This window comes from Chelonoidis abingdonii, chromosome 26 (genome assembly GCF_003597395.2).
Source record: "Chelonoidis abingdonii isolate Lonesome George chromosome 26, CheloAbing_2.0, whole genome shotgun sequence".
Classification (NCBI taxonomy): domain Eukaryota; kingdom Metazoa; phylum Chordata; order Testudines; family Testudinidae; genus Chelonoidis; species Chelonoidis abingdonii.
Window position 1 is genome coordinate 7,730,411 of NC_133794.1, and position 20,688 is coordinate 7,751,098.

The 20,688-nt window shown below is 42.6% G+C and overlaps 1 protein-coding gene across 3 annotated transcripts in view; it reads left to right on the forward strand.

Annotated features, from left to right (window-relative positions):
• Positions 1–3,946: 3,946 nt before the first annotated feature.
• Positions 3,947–20,688, forward strand: part of DIP2B (disco interacting protein 2 homolog B) — a 137,736-nt gene continuing 120,994 nt past the window's right edge. For all 3 annotated transcript variants that reach the window (XM_075061112.1, XM_075061110.1, XM_075061111.1), the window contains exon 1: positions 3,947–4,013. In XM_075061112.1, the coding sequence (XP_074917213.1) occupies positions 3,962–4,013 (52 nt within the window). In that variant the 5' untranslated portion in view covers positions 3,947–3,961. The remainder of the gene's footprint in view (positions 4,014–20,688) is intronic.

A 20,688-nucleotide genomic window follows, 5' to 3' on the forward strand; every position in this document is an offset into this window, starting at 1 on the left:
TTGCACAGATTCAGTTTCTTCTTTTTGTTTTCACTTTTCTTTGTAGTGAATGTCAGCTCTATGACCTTAAACTGTGAATCTTGCGCAGATGAAAGATGCCAAAATGTCAGCCCCGGGGACCGAATCTTTCCTTCTCCCACCCCCTGAAAACAGATACCGCAATGGCTGGACAAGTGGCCCCAAAATTTACCCAGCATGCCTCACTCCCGACCTGGAGGAGAGGGGAGCTTAGTCTCTATGGTCCATTCAGTTCTTTCTTGTGTCTGAGACTGCCAGCTGGGGGGCTGATTTGTGGTGGTATCTTTTGGCGATGCAGACACCTTCCCACTAAGAACTGGGCAGAGAGCACAGATTGACTCCAGGTAGGAGCCAGCAAGCAGTCATCAGATGATAACACCTCATGCTGGAAGCAGAAGGCACTGTATCCCATTTCCATAAGTTTAGTAACTCAATCAGTTTGGGAGTGGGCATGGGAATGTCTGGCTGTCTTCTCTATCCAGCATGCTTGTTTGCTGTTTTTAGTTCTATCTGTAGGGTTTTTTTAGGTTGGATAAAGGGAAAAATGGCTGTTTTGTTTAGGCTGCGGCTCCGACGAAGAGGGAGAGACTACTCCTCCCCATACGCTTCCTTTCTGGTGTATTAATTTATAAATCCTTCTGTTTTAGCAGCTCCAGATGATGAGAGTCAGGACTTTGCTCCTCTGGAGCCATATTGTAGCTAGAGCCAATTTCTCTCTCTTGAGATGGGGGACATCTGGTAGCACTGATTCCTGGTTTGTCTTTGTGATCCTTACTGCCTCTATCATGACTGGTACTTGCAGCTTATCAGGATGGTCAGGCTGCATAGATGTGCTTGGCAGACTTGCTAACTTGACTCATTTCTGTGTTTGAAGCCTGTCCCAGGGATGCTGCCCTAGATAGCTGGGGTTTCAGTATCTGGGGTTCAGGAGTTCATCACTTTGCTGTTTTAAATTCTGTCTTGCTGAGACTTTGAGAGACAAGTGTGATGGATGTTAAAATTGTCATATGGGGTCAGACTGCTGGTCTGTTGAACCCTGTATCTTGCCTATAGTTATGGACAATACCCAGATTTTCATGAAAAGGAGTGTGTGAATATATATAGAGAGAGGACCCATAGTGTTTCTAACTCACATGTAATGAGATGGAAAGGTTAGGAGGTTCCTTCCTGACCCCATGTATCTGATTAGTTTATGCCCTGAAGCTTCCCATTGGGTTATCATGTTGGTTCAGAGTGACAAAGTTCCAGAAGTCAGATTCAGATTACAGAGAAGAGTCCCAGAGGTGTGAATAAAAGCTGAAGTGAACCACGTTTCTTGTTTGGCTTGTGTCAAACTATAATATTTATCGATATTGTCTTACCATGATTTTCTTTAAACTGTATCTCTGAAGGTTATAAAGAACATTCTCTGAAACTGCCGGTAAATGGGCAATTGGTTACCAAATGCAGTAGCACAAATATAAAATCTCATTTTAAATTTGACTTTAACATTTAATAACAAAACCACCTACAAAAACATCAAGTTAATGTGCATAATTATTAGTAAGTGAACCTGTTATGTTAGTAATACATTTCTGTCACTTGTGTCTTCTGTGTAATGGAATATGCACCACGTGAGCCAAAACGTTTTTGCATGTTAAACAGTCAAGACAGCAAGTAATACCTAGCTTTTATATGTCTTGGTTAATGTGCTGTTTTGATCATATACAGAGATGAGATCTATCCTAACAGGGAAAGGTTAGTCTGAGAAACTAGATGGATCTGGGCTTTGGCAATAGGCTTGTCACCTCTGGCTGCCAGTTTGAACTCGAGTCAGGTTGGCATGACTTACAGGGTTAGTCTTCACTGTACAGTTAACCTTGAGTTACAGCTTGAGTGTTGCCTGTAACGTGAGGCCTGTCTGCACACAGAAGCTTTTGCACTAATTGTCTGAATTGGGTCAGTTAAAGCAATTCCTAATTAGGGCTGACTGGAAATCCCAAATTGTTGGAATTAAGGAGTAGCTATCAATCTAGGATAATGTCTCATTATAGTTGTATAATTAGAACTGAAAAATCTCCCTCCTAGATGCACCATGTGTGAGGGAAGCACTGAATTACAGCTAACTGGATGCTCTGCAGACAGCAGCATTCCATCTGCTACATGGTTTTTGCCACTGCATTTTAAGAAAGCAACATCAGTTGTGGTTCAGACTCCATGCCTGTAGTCCTCACTCTGAATAAAAGTTTGCAACTCCTGAGTATTCTCTGAGAAACTAATCTGTGTTGCCACTCTCTTGAGTATTTCCTGTTTGATTAAAAAAGGCCTTTTAATACATATGCATAATGCTTTCCCAAACTTACGAGATCTGTGTTTCTGAGATGCTTACATCTGTCTGTCTGCATCCTGTATCAGTGTTCACACCAAAAACAGTCAGCAGGATAATAAATTTGGCTTGTCCTTATTTTTGCAAGGTTCTAGCTGGTGGGCACTTTTTTTTGTTCACTGTTACCTTAAACTGTCTGTTTAAAAAACAAAACAGCTTATTGTTCAATGCTGGTATGAGTGAATGGGATTTTTCACTTGCTGGGGATTTTTCTAATTTTTTTTCCCGCTAATTGGGGATTATACACACAGGCATCAGGATCAGCAAATATCTTTTCTTTGAACTCTTGTGGGGGTGAGTGGGAGACTTGGACAACTTGGCATGCAGCCTTGCATTGTGGAAACCCAGCATATAAATTACTGCATCAGTGATCAGTCTGGAGCCTTTCAGAAGAGATCCCCAGCAATCAAGCAACCTGCTTTCCCCAGTCCGTGTCCCTAGAGGGAAAAAAACAACAACTGAAATAATTGTATCCCTGCCTGATAAAATTAGGCCATCTGTAATCTCACTATCAGAACAGCAGGATGGCTTGATGCCTTGAGAAACATATGTTTTAATGCAGGAATAATGCTTTCCTTTAGGATGGCCATAGCTGTTGGGGCTTGGTGACTTAGTGGGTACAGTGCTCCCATTTTGCCTCTGGGATCAGGGCTAACATTGAGCATTGGGTCCATAGTGCAGCAATCAAAAGGCACTGGCTGGGACATTGTTCCCATCCTCTGTTCCTAACGAGGACGCTGTCCCTGTACTTCAGCCCTAGCAACTTTCAAAAACTTTGGTCCATCCTGTTATTGGAAAGAAACTTGGAGAGCAAAGGGGAGATTTACAACAGAAGTTCCCAAATTGTGGCTCTGTCTGCCTAAAGGAAATGTGTGCTGGTCTAACTACATCGGTGTCGCTGCATTCATGTGATCTCTCAACATAGACCTTCTGCTCTGGTGCAGCTTATTCTGGCAACAACCCTAAATTGACTGCACTGGTGTCAGCTCCACTTTGTGCCGTAGCGCCTGATGGCAGAGCCACTAAGAACATGGTTTGGTCTTTCTGGTAGCCACCATTCTTGAAAATAGTGGGTCCAGACGGATGGTAGGGAAGGTTGCATGGGCCCCATCTGTGCTGTTAATGCAGCCAGACCTTCGCTTCTGAGAGTGCCAAATTAACTGCACTTTGAAGTAGTTTCCTAATTAGGGGCCATTTGGGTAAGAAACAAGTTTTTCCTGAATTTTTTATAAACAGACTTTAACTTGCCCATTGGGAACAGAAGAAAATGCATGAGAGTCAATATGGACATCCTGATAAGACTGTTTTCTTTGCCTAGTCATTGTGTCCTTATTAACACACTTCACTGTAATTCCCACTAGAAGCTTTGTATTCCTGTCTCTCTGCTCTGGAAACAGGGAGCACTTTGATACACTGCCCTTACTGGCCAATAAAAATCCAAGGAGCATTGGGAGAGGGGGGATGGCATGAACATTTCTGCTTACATCTGAGCAAAGTTACACAGAACAATTGTAGTCATTTATGCTGTCTGAGGGGAAAGCAGAATCTGTTACTAGCACAGTCTTGTGTTGAGTAGCAATGCTGAAATTCCTGTTTACAGTGTGCTTTGTCACTGTTGGGAGAAGAGCATGTAAGAGTTGCTCCTAAGGGTTGGGAAATAATCTTGACGTCTTCCAGTACATGTTTATATGCTGTGCAATGGTGATCAGAGCTGGATGGACAGAATGAGAGAGAAGCTTGTTACTTTAGGAGGAGTGAGGAGCAGGGATCTGAGTGAAACATAAACTGGGACCTCCTGCTTACTCAATACATTTACAGTAGAACCCATATTTTATGAATTAATTGGGGAATGATGAGTTTATAAAATGGAACATCTCACAATTAAAGTACAGTGCATAAGTTGCTGTACGGTGCATTGCATCGCTTTCTTCTTGCCCTTAAAACCACTGCAGAGTGATTTCCAATTCAGTGAAGGCCTTAGAATATGAAGGGACCTCAACTTGTTCTTAGTCAACATTACTTTCACTATGTGATTCCCTCCTCCTCCCTCTGTCCCCTGATTGAGAAAAATAGTTCCTATAACTGGTCAGTTATGACCATTCATAAGGTCAGTGTTCATAAAATTGAGGTTCTACTATACGAAGTTTAGTTTAACTGAATACAGAAGGTCAGTACATCTTCAAAAGGTGGTGGGTCTGGGGTTATCAAACATGCTCTGTAACAGTAATGGTATATATGCTTACATCTTTGGCTTGCAAAAAATCATTTTGAAAAAAGTTGCACCATTTTACAGTTGGGACAGTGGAGGGGCGCAGAGGTGAGGGTGACTCGCTCAAAGTTGCGCAAGACAATGGCAGAACTGACAATAGAATTCAAAACTGCTGAATCAGCCCTGTGTTCTGTATGGCGGACAATACTGTCTCTTTAACAAAACAGCTGATAAGTTATACATAATTTGACCAATTATCAAACAGGTGTGTATGTTTAGACTGTATGTGCCATGGCTGTCTTACACAACCATTTTCAAGCTAACTGTATCAGCTGTATTACATTTTGAGGTGGAACATAGATTGGTTATAAAGCTGAACATATAATTAGAATTCCACAAAGGGAGGCCTTGCAGTTGGAATTGCCACTGAGGATAATTTTTGTCTTGTCTGTTTTTAAATTCTTAAGTGAGTCCCTTTTTATACTTCATGAAAAGCCATGTTTTGCATACAGAAAATGAGACAAAGTGAGTGAGATAATATTTTTTATTGGACCAACTTCTGTGGGTGTGAGACACTGATCTCCTCTTCATGTATGGGCAGATAAATATATTTACCTCACTCACCTTGCCTCTCTCATACTGTGGGATGGAGACGACTACAACTACACTGCATACATACAGAAAATGGTTAGTTTTTGAGCATCAAGGTGAATAAAGACAAAGCAAGTGAGTCACATGTAAATAATCTTCCTGTATTATGTCCTGGCTGCAACCACACCTAGAAACCTTAAACTAAACAGTAGAGCAGTGTTTGTTATGCTTGCATTTGATACACCTCGCTTGTTAAATCCTTACCTGAGGAGGTTGTGAAGGCTGGGACTATAACAGTGTTTAAAAGGGAACTGGATAAATTCATGGTGGCTAAGTCCATAAATGGCTGTTAGCCAGGAAGGGTAAAAAATGGTGTCCCTAACCTCTGTTCATCAGAGGATGGAGATGGATGGCAGGAGAGAGATCACTTGATCATTGCTTATTAGGTTCACTCCCTCTGGGGCACCTGGCATTGGCCGCTGTCGGTAGACAGATAAGGGGCTAGATGGACCTTCGTCTGACCGGGTACGGCTGTTCTTCTGTTCAAGTTTGCAGTACATCACAATGTTGTGTGGTTCATTTGCAAAGTAAGCTGTGAGTTGAACCACTGTTAAACATTTCATCAGAGTTGTGATTATCATCTTTGACCAGAGAGAGAGAGAGAATTCAGTGGTAGAACACGATCAATGAGTTAATTTGCTGGTACTTTCTTCTAGGTCAGACTAATGTAAACTTTCAGATTTGATACTGTTTTAAAATGCTGATAGTGGGGAAACAGACTACTGCAGAAACATGAAAATATAATTGTGCTCTGAGGCTTGGGTATCAAAAGATCTTTCACTTATTAAATCCCTATGCACTTACGTATGAGGTTGTATGTGTGATTTTTTTTTTTATAAGTACTTGGACAAAATATGGAGATAATGGAGGTAAGTAATGAGTTCCTAGGTTTTTGGTCTCACCTAAAGTCCGATTTGATGCCCTAATGTATCAGATTTGAAACAACATGATTCCTGTCAGTGTATCTGTCCCTTTACTATTTCAAGATGGGTAAGCTGAGTTCCAAGAAACTTGAGTGTGGGTATTTTTCAAATGAGACCTTAAAAACAGATTTTTTCAGATGTGCTGAGCAGTCACAGTTCCCATGAAATAGGGCATTGAGGCCCTGCCTAGTCAGCGTGGATGTTACTCTGTCCTTGTCCAAGCAACCCCTCTCCCCTGTGCCCCCCTAAATTGCTGTGCAGTATGGTTTTGTTCTGTCTGCTGCACTCTGGGCTTTGTGGCTGTGAAGTGTGGTCTTCTAGCAGGAGTGAGCTGTAGAGATTTCTCCTGTATGCACACTTACCTGTAGTAATTCTTGTGCAATGTAATCCTGCTCAGTCTTTGATACCGTAGTCTAATGGTGATGGTGCTGATAGCTCATAAAAATAGAGCTCTGGGCAGCCTGTACTGAGAAGGAAACTTCTTGTCTTACACCTGGGCAGAGCAGCCAGTTATATATAAAGGTTCAGGCTCTGACGGGTCTTTTGGAGTTTTTTTCTACAGGCTCCCTCTGGTCTGTGTTGAACCTGTAGCAAAGGTAGCTCTTTTTTCACATCTTAGAAATGGACACAACAGAGCACGGCACTCGCTCTTCTACCAGGAACGATAGATTATTTTTACACCTCTACCTCGATGTAACGCTGTCCTCGGGAGCCAAAAAACCTTACTGCGTTATCGGTGAAACCACGTTATACCGAACTTGCTTTGATTTTCTGGAGCATGCAGCCCCGTCCCCCTGGAGCTCTGCTTTACTGTGTTATATCCGAATTCGTGTTTATATCGGGCGGCATTATAACAGGGTAGAGTTGTATATTGCATCCTTTTAGGGGGAGCGTTACAGAAGGCTTTTTGCTGAAAGATAGAATTGTATGAGAGAGATGGACTTCCTGTACAGTGCTGGTATACAGATTACGAACGAAGGAAGAGCTATGTAGCAGTGAGGGAAAAGGAGAGAGTTGAAGATTTAAACTGGGGAAGGAGGAAGTAGCATTAGAACAGGCTGGATAAATGTTCTAGGGATGGAAGAATGGAAAGAGGCAGTAATGTAGATGAGGGATTATCTCTCAGCTAAACAGAGTCATGAGAACTGGGTTCCTCCTTCTGCTACTGATTTGCAGTATGTGGCCTTGGGCAAGTCAGTTTCCCTGTCAGTCAGCATCTCCATCTGTAAATGTGGCTAATGCTAACATGCATGTTTGAGTTTGTAAAGTGCCTTGGAATGCTTTGCTTGCAGGCGCTATATATATAGAAGACCAAGGTACTATGAGGATAGAATGGGGCGGGGAAGCTGAGAGGCATTTCTTTTCTGGAAAGGAGAAATTTTTGTCTCCCAGAACTAGACCTTAGCATCAGTGCAGCAACTTTTCCATCAAAGCTGCTCTACCAGGATTTTGGGGCCTGCAATGATCAGCTTCTGTTGATGTAGCATTGCTCCTCCTGAAAGCTCTGAAAGTGCTGTGCTAATTGCACATGGAAATTGCCTAAGCCACCTCTGGGTGAAATATGACAGCTGTTCTCAGAATAAGACCCCAAGAGCTCGACCTACAAGTGAATCAATGGTGTTTAAAGAGTTGCATAAGGATTCCAGGTTCAAGGTGGGCCTCTGCTCCCTCAATACATCCTGCCCCAAGCAATCCTAGGCAGCGTCACTCCTCATGACTCACTTAGCCAGTTAATGTTTGAACATACTTTGAACATGCCCAATGCTATATAGTGTTAAATAAGCAGGAATGAAAGGGGCTCTTGGTATGTTGAATATTCCAGGGAGTCACCATCATCATGAAGGAGAGAGGCTGTGTTTGATTCCCTGTGATCTCATTCTCCACCTCTGTATAGGGAGCATATTCAAAGTCATTTTACCTTGTCTGTGCGTGGAGAAAAGGAAAAATGGCTAGTTGTGTAAAACCTTTGCTCAGAGACTCTTCCGAGCCTAAAGGAAACCTGTGCTCATGGTAGGTACTAGCATGGCCCCAGGGGCTCTCCTGGCCCTGTACAGAGAGAAGGCGAAGGCAGTCAGATAGAAATTATTGCGCACTTTGACGTGTCAGTCTAGATTAAATCTACAGGCCTTGGTTGCTGCTGCTGTGTTTGAATGGTCAGATCTTGGGCTCAGTTTTCAGTATCTTCATCTTCCAGGACTCTTAATTGGGCACTTTCTCCAGTACTAAACTCCTAAGTCAAAAATAAAACACCAGGAAAGCTGTTCATTAAATCTATGGGAAGAGGCACAAAACCACTCTGTCTTCACTGAACTCTGGAGTAGTGTCTGCCAGTCCCCTGCTTCCTTTCTGTGGTGAATATACACAAATCATCAACTGAAACTGGGCCCCAAATTACGGTACTTTACAAACTTTTACAAAATCTAAGACTAATGAAAATGTTTAATGACTTAATTCCAATGGAAAATGGTTTTAAAAGAAATTCTGAACAGTGTCTAACTTGCCATTGCAACACTAAGAATCTGAAAGTGAAACTAACTAAAAATAGAAAAGTGAAGTTGGCTTCACTGACTTTCATTGTCCAAGTTCAGTGGTGTATAGCATAAGAACTGCCATACTGGGTCAGACCAAAGGTCCATCCAGCTCAGTGGTCCTATCTTGTGAAGCGGCAGTGCCAGGTGCCCCAGAAGGAATGAACAGAACAGGGAATCCATCAGTGATCATCCCCCCTTTCACCACATATCTCCCTAGCTTTGCAAACAGAGGCTAGGGACACCATCCTGCATCCCTGGCTAATAGCCATTGATGGACCTATCGTGCATGAATTTATTTAGTTTTTTTTTAAACCTTTATAAGTCTTGGCCTTCACAACATCCTCTGGCAGGAGTTCCACAGGTTGATTGTGTGTTGTGTGAAGAAATACTCCTTTCTTTGTTTTAAACCTGCTGCCATTAATTTCATTTGGTGACCCCTAGTTCTTTGTGTTATGAGAAGGAGTAAATAACACTTCCTGATTTACTTTCTCCATCCAGTCATGATTTTATGACTCATATCCCCCCTTTGTGTCTTTTTCCAATCTGAAAAGTCCCAATCTTATTTCTCTCTCCTATATGGAAGCTGTTGGATACCTCTAATCATTTTTGTTGCCCTTTTTTGAACTTTTTCCAATTCCATATATCTTTGAGATGGGGCACCACATCTGCACACAGTATTCAAGATGTGGAGGACTATGGATTTATATTAGGGGCAATATGATATTTTCTGTTTTATCTATCCCTTCTTAATGATTCCAACATTCTGTCGCCTTTTTGTCTGCTGCTGTACATTGAGTGGAGGTTTTCGAGCATAATCCACAATGAAGCCAAGATCTCTCTCATGAGTGGTAACAGCTACTTAGACTCTGTCATTTTATATGTATAGTTGGGATTGTTTCCAGTGTGCATTACTATTGTATTTATCAACATTGAATTTCATCTGCATTTATTACCCAGTCAGCCATTTTTGTGAGATCTTTGTAGCTGTTTGCAGTCTGCTTTGGACTTAACTATCTTGGGTAGTTTTGTATCATCTGCAGATTCTGCCCCGCACTGTTTACCCCTTTTCCAGATCATTTATGAATATGTTGAACAGTACAGATCCCTGGAGGACACTACTATTTACCTCTCTCCATTCTGAAAACTGACCATTATTCCTACCCTTTGTTCCTTTAACTCACGACTTGTTACCAATCCATGAAAGGACCATCCTCTTATCTCATGACAGCTAGTTTACTTAAGAGCCTTTGGTGAGGGACCTTATCAAAGGTTTTCTGAAAATCTAAGTACACTATATCCATGGATTCCTCCTTGTCCACGTGCTTGTTGACCCCTCAAAGAATTCTGGTAGATTGTGAGGCATAATTTCTCCTTTACAAAGGGTAAATTCTGAGGAGCTGCTGGGTGAGGAAGTGGACAGTGGAAGCATGTGACTAGGAGAACCAGGCAGAGAAAAGACGGGCCAGCGATGGGAAAAAGAATCAGGAAAGGTTGGCGGGTTGGAAAATGAAGATGGAGCACAGCAAGGTGCTCACTGAAGGAGAGAGGGCGAGGAAAGAGGCGAGCGGCTACTCTGCAGAAGGAGGGAGGAGTCAATGGAGGCGACACAAGTATGAGCCCTAGGAGGATTGCGAGGGCGAATACGAATCGAGAGGACTTGCGGCCAGCTGGTGCGGGGGATAGACCGGAGAATCACACTGTTGCCCAGGAAAAGGCAAGTCTACGTGATTGGAGACTCTACTGAAAGAATAGACAGGCCTGTACTAGACTGATCGGGAGAACAGAAGGGTGTGCTGTCTCCCAGGGCTAAGGTACAGGATGTGGACCTGAGGCTGAAAAGGATCCTAGCGGGAGCGGGAAGAACCTCGTTGATTGCCTTCATGTGGGAACGAATGATACGGCTAGTCACTCTGGACTGTATCAAGGAGGACTATGTCAGACTGGGGAAGACGCTCAAGAAATCGAGGCTCAGGTGATCTTCAGTGGATTCTTGCGGGTTCCTAGAGCGGGCGACGAAGGAGCGACAAGATTATGATGATTAACAGATGGCTCAGGCAGTGGTGCTATAAAGGGGCTTTGGATGTACGGTCATTGGGAAGCGTATGCGGACAGACAACTGTTCGCATCGGATGGATTCATCTAGAGTAAGGAGGGAAATAGACTTCTAGGATGGAGGCTCGCCGACGTCATTAAGAGAGCTTTAAACTAGAAGTTGGGGAGATGGTTGGGAGAGTTCAGGACATCTCCACGCCGGAATTTAACCTGGAGAGGGAAGTAAACAAAGTGAGAGGGGATACCCTTGTGAACCGAAGAATTGACCCAAGGAGGAAAAGCGGAGTTGAACTAGACTAACGGGTGAGCTGGGTAGAGGTCTGTGCACGACGGGGAAAGAATGTCACTGACGCAAACGCCAAAATTAAAATGCTCTGTACACTAAACGCGAGGAGCCTAGGGAACAAGATGGAGGAACTGGAGCTAACTGGTGCAGGAAGTGAAACCGATATATAGGGATAACAGAAACCTGGTGGAATAGTACTCATGACTGGAGTATGGGTATTGAAGGCTATGTGCTGTTTAGAAAAGACAGGAAGAAAGGCAAAAGGTGGTGGAGTAGCCTTGTACATCAATGATGAGGTGAAACTGTAATGAATAAGAAGTGATGGAATGGATAAGACGGATCTGTCTGGGTAAAAATCAACGCTGGGTTATAAAAGCTACTAGAGCTTCCTGAGATATGCTTGGGGTGTGCTACAGACCGGCCGGGATCTGATTGGATATGGATAGAGACTCTTTAATGTCTTTAAAGAAGTAACCAAAGGGGAAAGTTGATTAGGGAGACTTCAACTTCCCGATATAGACTGGAGGACGATGCTTGCAAGAATAATAGGGGTCAGATTTTTTCTGGATGTGATAGCGGATGGATTTCTTCCATCAAGTAGTTGAAGTACTACGAGAGGGGATGCCATTTTAGATTTGGTTTTGGTGAGCAGTGAGGACCTCGTAGAAGACAGGTGGTAGGGGACACCTTGGTCGAGTGATCATGAGCTGATTCAATTCAAATTAGATGGAAGGATAAACAAACGTAGATCTGGGATTAGGGTTTTCACTTCTCGAGGGCTAATTTTAAAGAGCTAAGGAAATTAGTTAGGAAGTGGATTGGACGGAGGAACTTGTGGATTTAAATCGGAGGAGGCCTGGAATTACTTTAAGTCGCAGCTGCGGAAACTGTCGGAAGCCTGCATCCCAAGAAAGGAGGAAAAACCATGGTAGGAGTTGTAGGCCAAGCTGGATGAGCAAGCAACTCAGAGAGGGGATTAGGAAAAAGCAGAAAGCTTACAGGGAGTGGAAGAAAGGCGGGATTAGCAAGGGAAGCTACTTAGTGAGGTCAGAACATGTAGGGATAAAGTGAGGAAGGCTAAAAGCCACGTAGAACTGGACCTTGCAAAGGAATCAAAACAATAGTAAAAGGTTCTACAACCACATAAATAAGAAGAAAACAAAGAAGAAGAAGTGGGGCGCTATACACTAAGGATGGAACGGAGGTTAGGATAACCTAGGCATTGGCCCAATATCTAAATAAGTACTTTGCCTCGGTTTTTAATAGACTAGTGAGGAGTTTAGGGATGATGAGGGATGATAAACGGGAATGTGGATATGGAGGTGGATATTACCGGATCTGAGGTAGAGGTCAGACTTGAACAGCTTAATGGGACAAAATCGGAGGGCCCGGACTCCCATCCGAGGATATTAAAGGAACTGGTGTGTGAATTGCGAGCCCGTTAGCGAGAATTTTAAGCACTCGGTAAACTCGGGGGTTGTACCGTCGCTGGAGAATTGCTAACGTAGCTCCATTTTTAAGAAAGGGAATAAAAGTGATCCGGGTAATTATAGGCCTGTTAGCTTGACGTCTGTAGTGTGTAAGGTCTTGAAAAAATTTTAAGGGACGAAAGTAGTTAAGGACATTGAGGTCAATGGTAAATTGGGACGAATTGCAACATGGTTTACTAAAGGTAGATCGTGCCAAACCAACCTGATCTCCTTCTTTGAGAAGTGACGGATTACTTAGACAAAGGAAATGCCGGTAGATCTAATTTACCTCGATTTCAGTAAGGCAATGACACGGTTCCGATGGGAACTGTTAGTTAAATGGGGAAAAGATGGGGATGAATACGAAAGTTGTAAGGTGGATAGGAACTGGTTAAGGGAGACTCCAGCGGGTCATACTGAAGGGTGAATTGTCAGGCTGGAAGGAGGTTACTAGTGGAGTCCCTCAAGGATGCTTTGGGACCGATTTATTAACCTTTTTGTTACTGACCTTGGCACAAAGAGCGGGAATGTGCTAATAAAGTTTGCGGATGACACGAAGCTGGGGTATTGCTAAACGGAGAAGGACCGGATACTATTCAGGAAGACTGGACCACTTGTAAACTGGAGTAATAGTAATAGGAGAAAATATAATAGTGAAAAGTGCAAGGCACTCACTTAGGGATTAATAATAAGACATTTAGATTATACTTGGGGACGCATCAGTTTGGATGACGAGCAGCGGCAGGAGATCATGACGCCTTTGGGTAAACTGGTTGATAGCAGGATCACGGCTATAGAGCGCCGATTCAATTGTGTATGCTTGTTTACAAAGTAAATGAGCTTTTTAGGATGCATCGGCGCAGTTGTATTCCTAAGCGGAAAGGGAGGTGTGTTAGTGCACGTATACGGATACGCCGCTAGAGACCCACCTGAAAGCGTGCAGTTCTGGTGTCTCCATATTAACGAGAGATGAATCAAATGGAACAGTAATAGACGCGGCTACTAGGATGGAATTCGAGACTGGAATACCTGCCTTATGAAAGGAGATTGACACAAGCAGTCTTGGCTTGTTTAGCTCTGCAACGAAGCTCGGGGGGATTGCTTGCTCTATACTAAATATATCAGGGGGATTACTACGTTAGGGGGGAGACGGAATGTATTTATGCTGAGTTACTAACGATAGGTCACGAGGACAATGGGTGAGTCAACATGGAAATACTTAGCGAAGTTTAGACTTGAAATTAGACAGTTACGCTAAAGTTTCTAGAGACACAATTAGGGCCGAGTCGCAAGGCTTCGGGAGCTCGACCTGTAAAAACCGATGAAGTAGCGCAAGCAGCTAAAGACTTATCTGGCTTTAAAAGACTTAATTGCTTTTATTAAGTAGACGGATGGGGTAATGTAATATGAATGGGAATGATTGTTTTAATATTGGGACAGTATGCTTCGTTGGATCTACTCGGCCCAATAAGTTTGGATGCGTGCCATGGTCTGCCTGACGGGCGCTATTCGTTGGTCACGCTGGGGATGGGCACACTGGGTTGACTTGCTACGGCTGAGACACTTCTTCTTGGGTGCTAGCTGATAGTCCTTCGCCCACAACTGCTCAGGGGTTTTAGCTGAATCGCCTATTTACTTTTTCGGGCTCGGAACGTGATTTTCATCCAGTCGGGATTCTGCAGAGCTGGAGTTTTTTCGACATCCGCTCTAAGCCTGTGTGACGGAGTCTGGGTCGCTGCTGGTGGATTCTGCTGACAGCTTTGACGGTTATCAAGATAGCACTATAGTTTTGACGTTCGATTTATAACCTGTTCGTCCATCGTGTCAGCCGGGTGGCTCATGAATTGTCAGTTGTGGTGAGCGCTTCTGGTGCTGCCTTTTGTCTGTCAAAGGAGTTCAACTAATGATCTATTGTTATGGTCGTTTCGACCATATCAGATATGAGCTCATATTCGCATTAACATATGTATTGAAATCACGTTAGAATTAGTATTGCGCCCAGCACATGTATATCCTATAAGTACGCATCACTAAAAATCATGATGCATGAATAGCTGAACCAGAGTATTGACAAAGCGACTAACATATTTTAAGACCCGGTTAAACTACCTAGGTATTCACACTACCCTTTTCTCTTGATAGGAGGTGATGAAGATGCGGGCTCGGGTAGTGAATTCATCTGCTCAGTTGTGGTTATCTATCAACCTCGCTGTAGTCATTTGATCTCTGCGGAGTTGCAGATAAAGTAATGAACTTACTCATAAGAGCATTATAACAGGGTTCATACGAGCTAAATTATCCCACCTCAGATGTACATCCTTAATATCCCGAAGTAATGGCCCTCCGATTGACTCAATTTATAGACTTGTTCTAGTCAACCTCTACCGTCCAGATGCGGTAATAATCCACCTCAGATTCAAACACCAAGTCCTGGTGTATATTTCATGACACGTGCATTCATAAAGTAAGAAACCTAATATTACAGCCAACGGATGTAACTACAGTAGGTGCTCTGACAACACTATACTAGAGTAAAAGAATACAGATACAAACTCTATATATGACAGTAGTGATTCGCTGTCTAGCACATCGGCTGGGCTGGAATGTAAGCTGGGAGCAATGATTCCGTCTCCATTGCTAGGAGGACTGCTCCACAAGTTCTGGTGAGCTAGGATTTTTGGGGAAGAGAGGAGATATGGTAGTGAATTCTCTGCTGCTTTTGTTACTAACAGGAGCACCATGAGAAAAAAAATATGAGGAAGCAGTAGGAACAAAGCAACTCAGTGTACTGTTATGTAGAGGAAAATTCGTTAGGTGTCCTCTGGTTTTAAGAAAATAAAGAAATCTGCCATATTATTCGAATTCCTGCAAGCTATGGGCATGAAACTCCAAGATTTCTTAACCCACAGAACAATATTGCTAGTTATTAATGCATGTCTTTGCTTGCTCTTGTCTGAGCTGAAGTGAGATTTCTGTGGAGTTCTAGTAGGCTGACAACTTTGAAATGGAGTCCAGCATACTTGGCTTGGACAAGGACATTGTGAGCATCGGCCACTACTGCAAATTTGAGTGCACAGTATCTTGTTGAGAAGCCTTTTTAGGTAACGTGTAACTATTGTTCTTGTAGAGTATATTAGGGAAAAACCTTATATGTGTTTTGCCATAAATGTAATCCCACATTCATACAACAAATGTGCATTGTTGGGCTCTATTGCAGCCTGGTGTCCTCTGATGTGGTTAGAATGTCATTTCTACACCAGAAAAAGGAACAAACAGTATGAATGTACTAGAGGTTGCTTGTTGACTTCGTGAGTATTGAGAACAATGTTTAATCCTGTATACTCTGGCAAGATTGAATCTTGCAATTAACCATTGTATAGCATTACCATGCAAGCTTAGGCAAAATTATATAAACTGGTTGGCCTGCACTGTGGCTCCTATAGTGAGAAACACAACTTGTAAGATTACATTTCCATTTTAGGCCATCTGTCTAGTTTCTTACTGTATTGTAGTATAGACAGATTGGCACACGTAGGTCGTGTCCATGCACAATGCTGTTTAACATGAATTACCCCCTTGTGCGCGGCACTGACCATTATTAGGTGTAGAACCAGGTCACACTAGTTTTGCCATGAAGCTCTAACCACCAAACATCCTTCTCTGCCTTGCAGGAGACAGCGAGGTGGAACAGAACATCTGCCGAGGTTTTCGCAGGAACGCACTGGATAGAAAACATTGTGCAGGGTTGTAGTTGTGACAGGTCGAGTGGTTTTGTCATTGAGAAAAGCTGCACTACGAATGGTGCTGCACATATGGCTAAGAGTGCATGAGTCTGATTTCCCTGAACATAATTCTAATGGAATACAGTTCATTATTGGTGCATTGATATTACTAGTTGTGGATCAGCCCTGTTGTGTAAGATGCAGCACAGGCTTGTATAACGAGGACCTATGATAATTAGAGCCTGTTAAGTAGCTTGCCCAATCTGAGGTAGCATAAATCCAATGCCATCCTCCAGATTTGCTTTTCCAGATGTTTAGCTAAATTTCAGGCTTCAATTTGGATTTTACTTCTTAATTTCTCTTTTTTGACAGTGTCTCTCTACTTAATTATGCTGTCAAACAACTGCTTAAACCCCTAAAATTTCTGAGCTGTCTCTGTTTTTCAAATTACTATAAAAAGACAATTTAAAAAATATCTATAGTGAAAGCAAGCCCTGTGTTTATATATATTTTATGAGAAGATCCAAGCATCTCCCTGTCAACCCATTACCTGATACACTGGTTTTACTATAATACATAGTTGTCTAGATGGCTAATTGTCACGCAATTATGGCTATGATATTAAGCAGTGGATGGCTAATGCAATAATCTTTATTTGTCTGCATATCATGTTTTTGGTATGCCAAAAATACCTTGAGTTAAACAAAGAAGAGAGTGGTTTGCAGTGAACTTGAAAAGGCACCTGAATGAGTCTTCAGGGAGCAGAGTCAGATGCAGGAGTGCACGAGAGCCGGCTCTGTGACCAAGGAGAGGAATCCACGCTGAAAGAATAAAGGGAGACTGGAGGGAAGGTGAGCAAAGAACAGAATGGAAGCGGTCCATGGAGACAGAGTATTCAAACAAGGGAATTTTTCAACTGAATCCTAAATGAATGGGAACATGTGAAGTTGTTCTAGGATTGGGGTGATGCAGAGAGGGCTGGCAACCATATTCTGTAGATCAGGACTCCAGAGGAAACAGGACTTTGCAATATCAGATAAGGAGAGGAAGGCGTGGAAAGAGGGTTTCGTAATATGATGGTCAATGTGCTGTTGGACAAGATAATCATCCAGTTGCTGACTGTAGAAAGAAGTATTCCCTGTACCACCTGTTTCTCTGAAGCTTCCTCCGAACTTTGTGGCCGGTTGTTTTTACTTGATGTACCAGATACTCTCTTCAGCAAAGGCAACAGAATACATCTCTCGTATAAACAGGAGCGTGATGGACCTTGTTCATCACAGCTCTGACTGAGTGACTAATAACTGAGTAGGTTGTTGTCAATAATGATATTTCTTAAGTGTAAATACCTTAAACATAGTTTTTGCTCTCACTTATCTATGTGTTTTCTGATGGGGATTAAATCTTTTCCCAGAAGCTTTTGGTCAGTAAGTACCTTCAGAGTGTGCCATTCTTATTGCTAGCAATCTTCAGCTACTCAGTTGATGATAGAGATTAATGGTTAATAATAGTGAAAAATTACTGTGGTACTCTTATCACCGATGCCGGGGGTTGGGGTGGCGGCTATGACTAAGCTTTTGTTAGCGACAGTGGCGCAAGAGTGTCAGATCTTCACCTGTTCTGGGCAGTTTGACACAGTTGAGATTCAGTTTATGGCAAACCCCAAGATTGACAGTAAGGCCCTTGGCTCCTCCATCAATTTACATCTTTATGCTCTTACATTTTTTAATTTCATCTCCTGCATGAAAGGGCTAATTAACGCATTAAAAAAAATGTAACACCTTTGGCTATGACAATGCCACAGTTCTCCTCACATCATGTTACATTAATAATCAAGGAATAGGGTATAAGATTAGGTGGTGGATATTATGAGAAAAATTGGGCCGTTAACAAGTAACTCATCACCCTGCATTCATTTCTTATATAAAGGAAGTGCAAGTGATTTTAGCCCAGGAGTGTCCGTCATTGATGTTGGGAAGAGGAGTCTCTATGTGGCCACCTTAGAGCACAAATTATTTGAGCATAAGCTTTCGTGGCTAAAGCCCACTATCAATGCATTCAGTGAAATGTAGTAGGAAATATTACACACCGGAGACATGGAAAAAATGGGTGTTGGCCATACAAGAGAGTAATCAGTTAAGATGGGCTATTATCAAGCAGGAGAAAAAAAAGTTTTGTATGAAACAGGATGGCCATTGCAACAGTTGACAAGAAGATGTGAGTAATACAGTAGGGGAAAATTAGATGGGGAAATAGGTTTACTTTGTGTAATGGACCCATCACTCCCAGTCTTTATTCAATCCTAATTTAAGGTGTCAAGTGTTGCAAATTAGTTCCAATCTGCAGTTCCGTTGGAGTCTGTTTTGAAATTTTTTGTTGGAGTTGCGATTGAGGTCTGTAATCAAGTGACTCAAGGAGATTGAAGTGTTCTCTGACGGATTTTTTGATGTTATAATTCTTGACATCTATTGTGTCCATTTATTTCTTTGCGTTAGAGGACTGTCTGTGTGGCCAATGTACATCTACCAATGTGATCTGTCCATCTTGTATCGGATCGCAATTGCCCCCTCTGCATGTACATTGGGGCTTCGGAGTTTCAGTTTTTAAACTTTGACCAGTCCTTCCAGGTGGTCGTTTGCCTTGTACCAGCCATCTTTGTAGCTTAACTTTGGAATTCCTCGGAAGCATAATCGAGAGAGACAGTAAAATAAAATAATATTAGCAATGCAATTTCCAAACTCAAATATTCTGTGACGGGAAGCTTAAAGTCCAGATTCAGTCAAGGGCACAAGCATCCCTCTGCTTGGTGTGTTTTACCTTTCCTGCTATTGGTCTGAACAAGAAGTATTCCTTGGATATTTTAAGGAAAAGAAGAAAATGCATCCTACTTCTGGTGTCTGCATAATGCCCAGTCAACTTGTAACCAGAATGATGAAAATGCCTTGAATACAGGTACAGAGAATAAAAACAATGCAGAAAATGGACTTGAAAACATGGGGTCCAGTACCAACTTATTTCCAGTTCTTTCAGCTTTAATGCCTAATATTTGGTACTAATTTAGGCTTTTTAAGCTTTTAATATGTTTGGCAGGCTGTTCTTCCTCATTTGGATGTTGTGATATTGAGGACAGCTTGGATTAATACAGCTTAATTTAGTCTCTGGCCATGGATTTTATTATTTATTTGATTTGCAGTGGACGTAACTTTTAAGAAGCCTGTCTTGGCTATAAGGTGCCTTTGCCATGAGTTAATCATAAAATAACCACAGCTTTGTACTCAAAGACTAACAAGCAGAGCATCAAATTCAGACCAAAACAAGACCCGTTTTTGTTCCACAAATACAGCCATATCTGCCCTTCCTCACCAAACCCCTGCGTAAATAGAAGAGTCTTTTCAAGTGGGCCTTGGAGGTCACAGATTTGTGTATTTTGGACCAAAGGTTTTTGGGGGTGGGCCGGGGGGTGAGGAGGAAGAGAGGGAGGAAGCAGGTTCAAAGAAGCTGTATTGCCAGCCACTTCCTCTGTTCATGCTGCGTGCAGAGCAGAGGCAGGACTCCCTAATCTGGATACGCTTTGCTTTGATTCAAATGGATTTAACTTGATTTCAATCTCCATTAAGCAGCGATGTGGATCCCTGAATACTATTGCTGCTGCCAAGTCTTTCCAGTATACATGGTCCATTCGTATTCACATGTCTGGGAACTAACTATGCTGTTTATTATATTGCTATGTTTAGCATGTTATTAGTAAAGTATATTCTGGATCTTAAGTTTTCATGATAAAATTTTTTTCCATGAAGATGACAGCTGTTGCACCAAAAGCCATAACATATTACCAGCTGGGCGATGAAAGAGAAAGTTCCCATTCTTCCAGATTAAAGGTGAATGTTTTAGCTCAGATGGAAGACACAGAGCAACTCTGGCCACAGAGCATTTCAATTACTTGTTTTTAAAATGATTTAAATACATGGAGTAATTAGGGAAATTCTTGGGCCTGATCGAGTGATACTTACGCCGTGAGTAGGCCCATTGCCTTCTGTGGGATAGTTGGAGTACATAAGTGTTAACACCCGTAGTAAGTGAAGGAATAGACCCTGGTTTGAAAAGTTATACCTTTCATTCGTTTGTCTTTTGAACAGCTATCTGCTCTAAGACGTGTTTCCCAAACTTGGGAACACTGTGTAGTAGGGAAAGCCCCTGGGGCTGAGCCGTTTGTTTACTGCCCCGTCCGCAGGTCTGCTCAATAGCGGCTCCTCTGGCCGCAGTCACTGCTCCAGGCCAATGAGACTGCCGGGAAGCAGCAGCCGTAATTCCTGCTTGTGCCGCTTCCGCAGCCCACTGTTGTCTGGAGTGATGAACTGCGGCAGTGGGAGCGCGATTGGCTCGACCTGCAGACGGGGAAGGTAAACACCGCCTGGCCGCCAGAGCGTTTCCCTACACAAGCAGCGTGCCAAGTGTTGGGAAACAC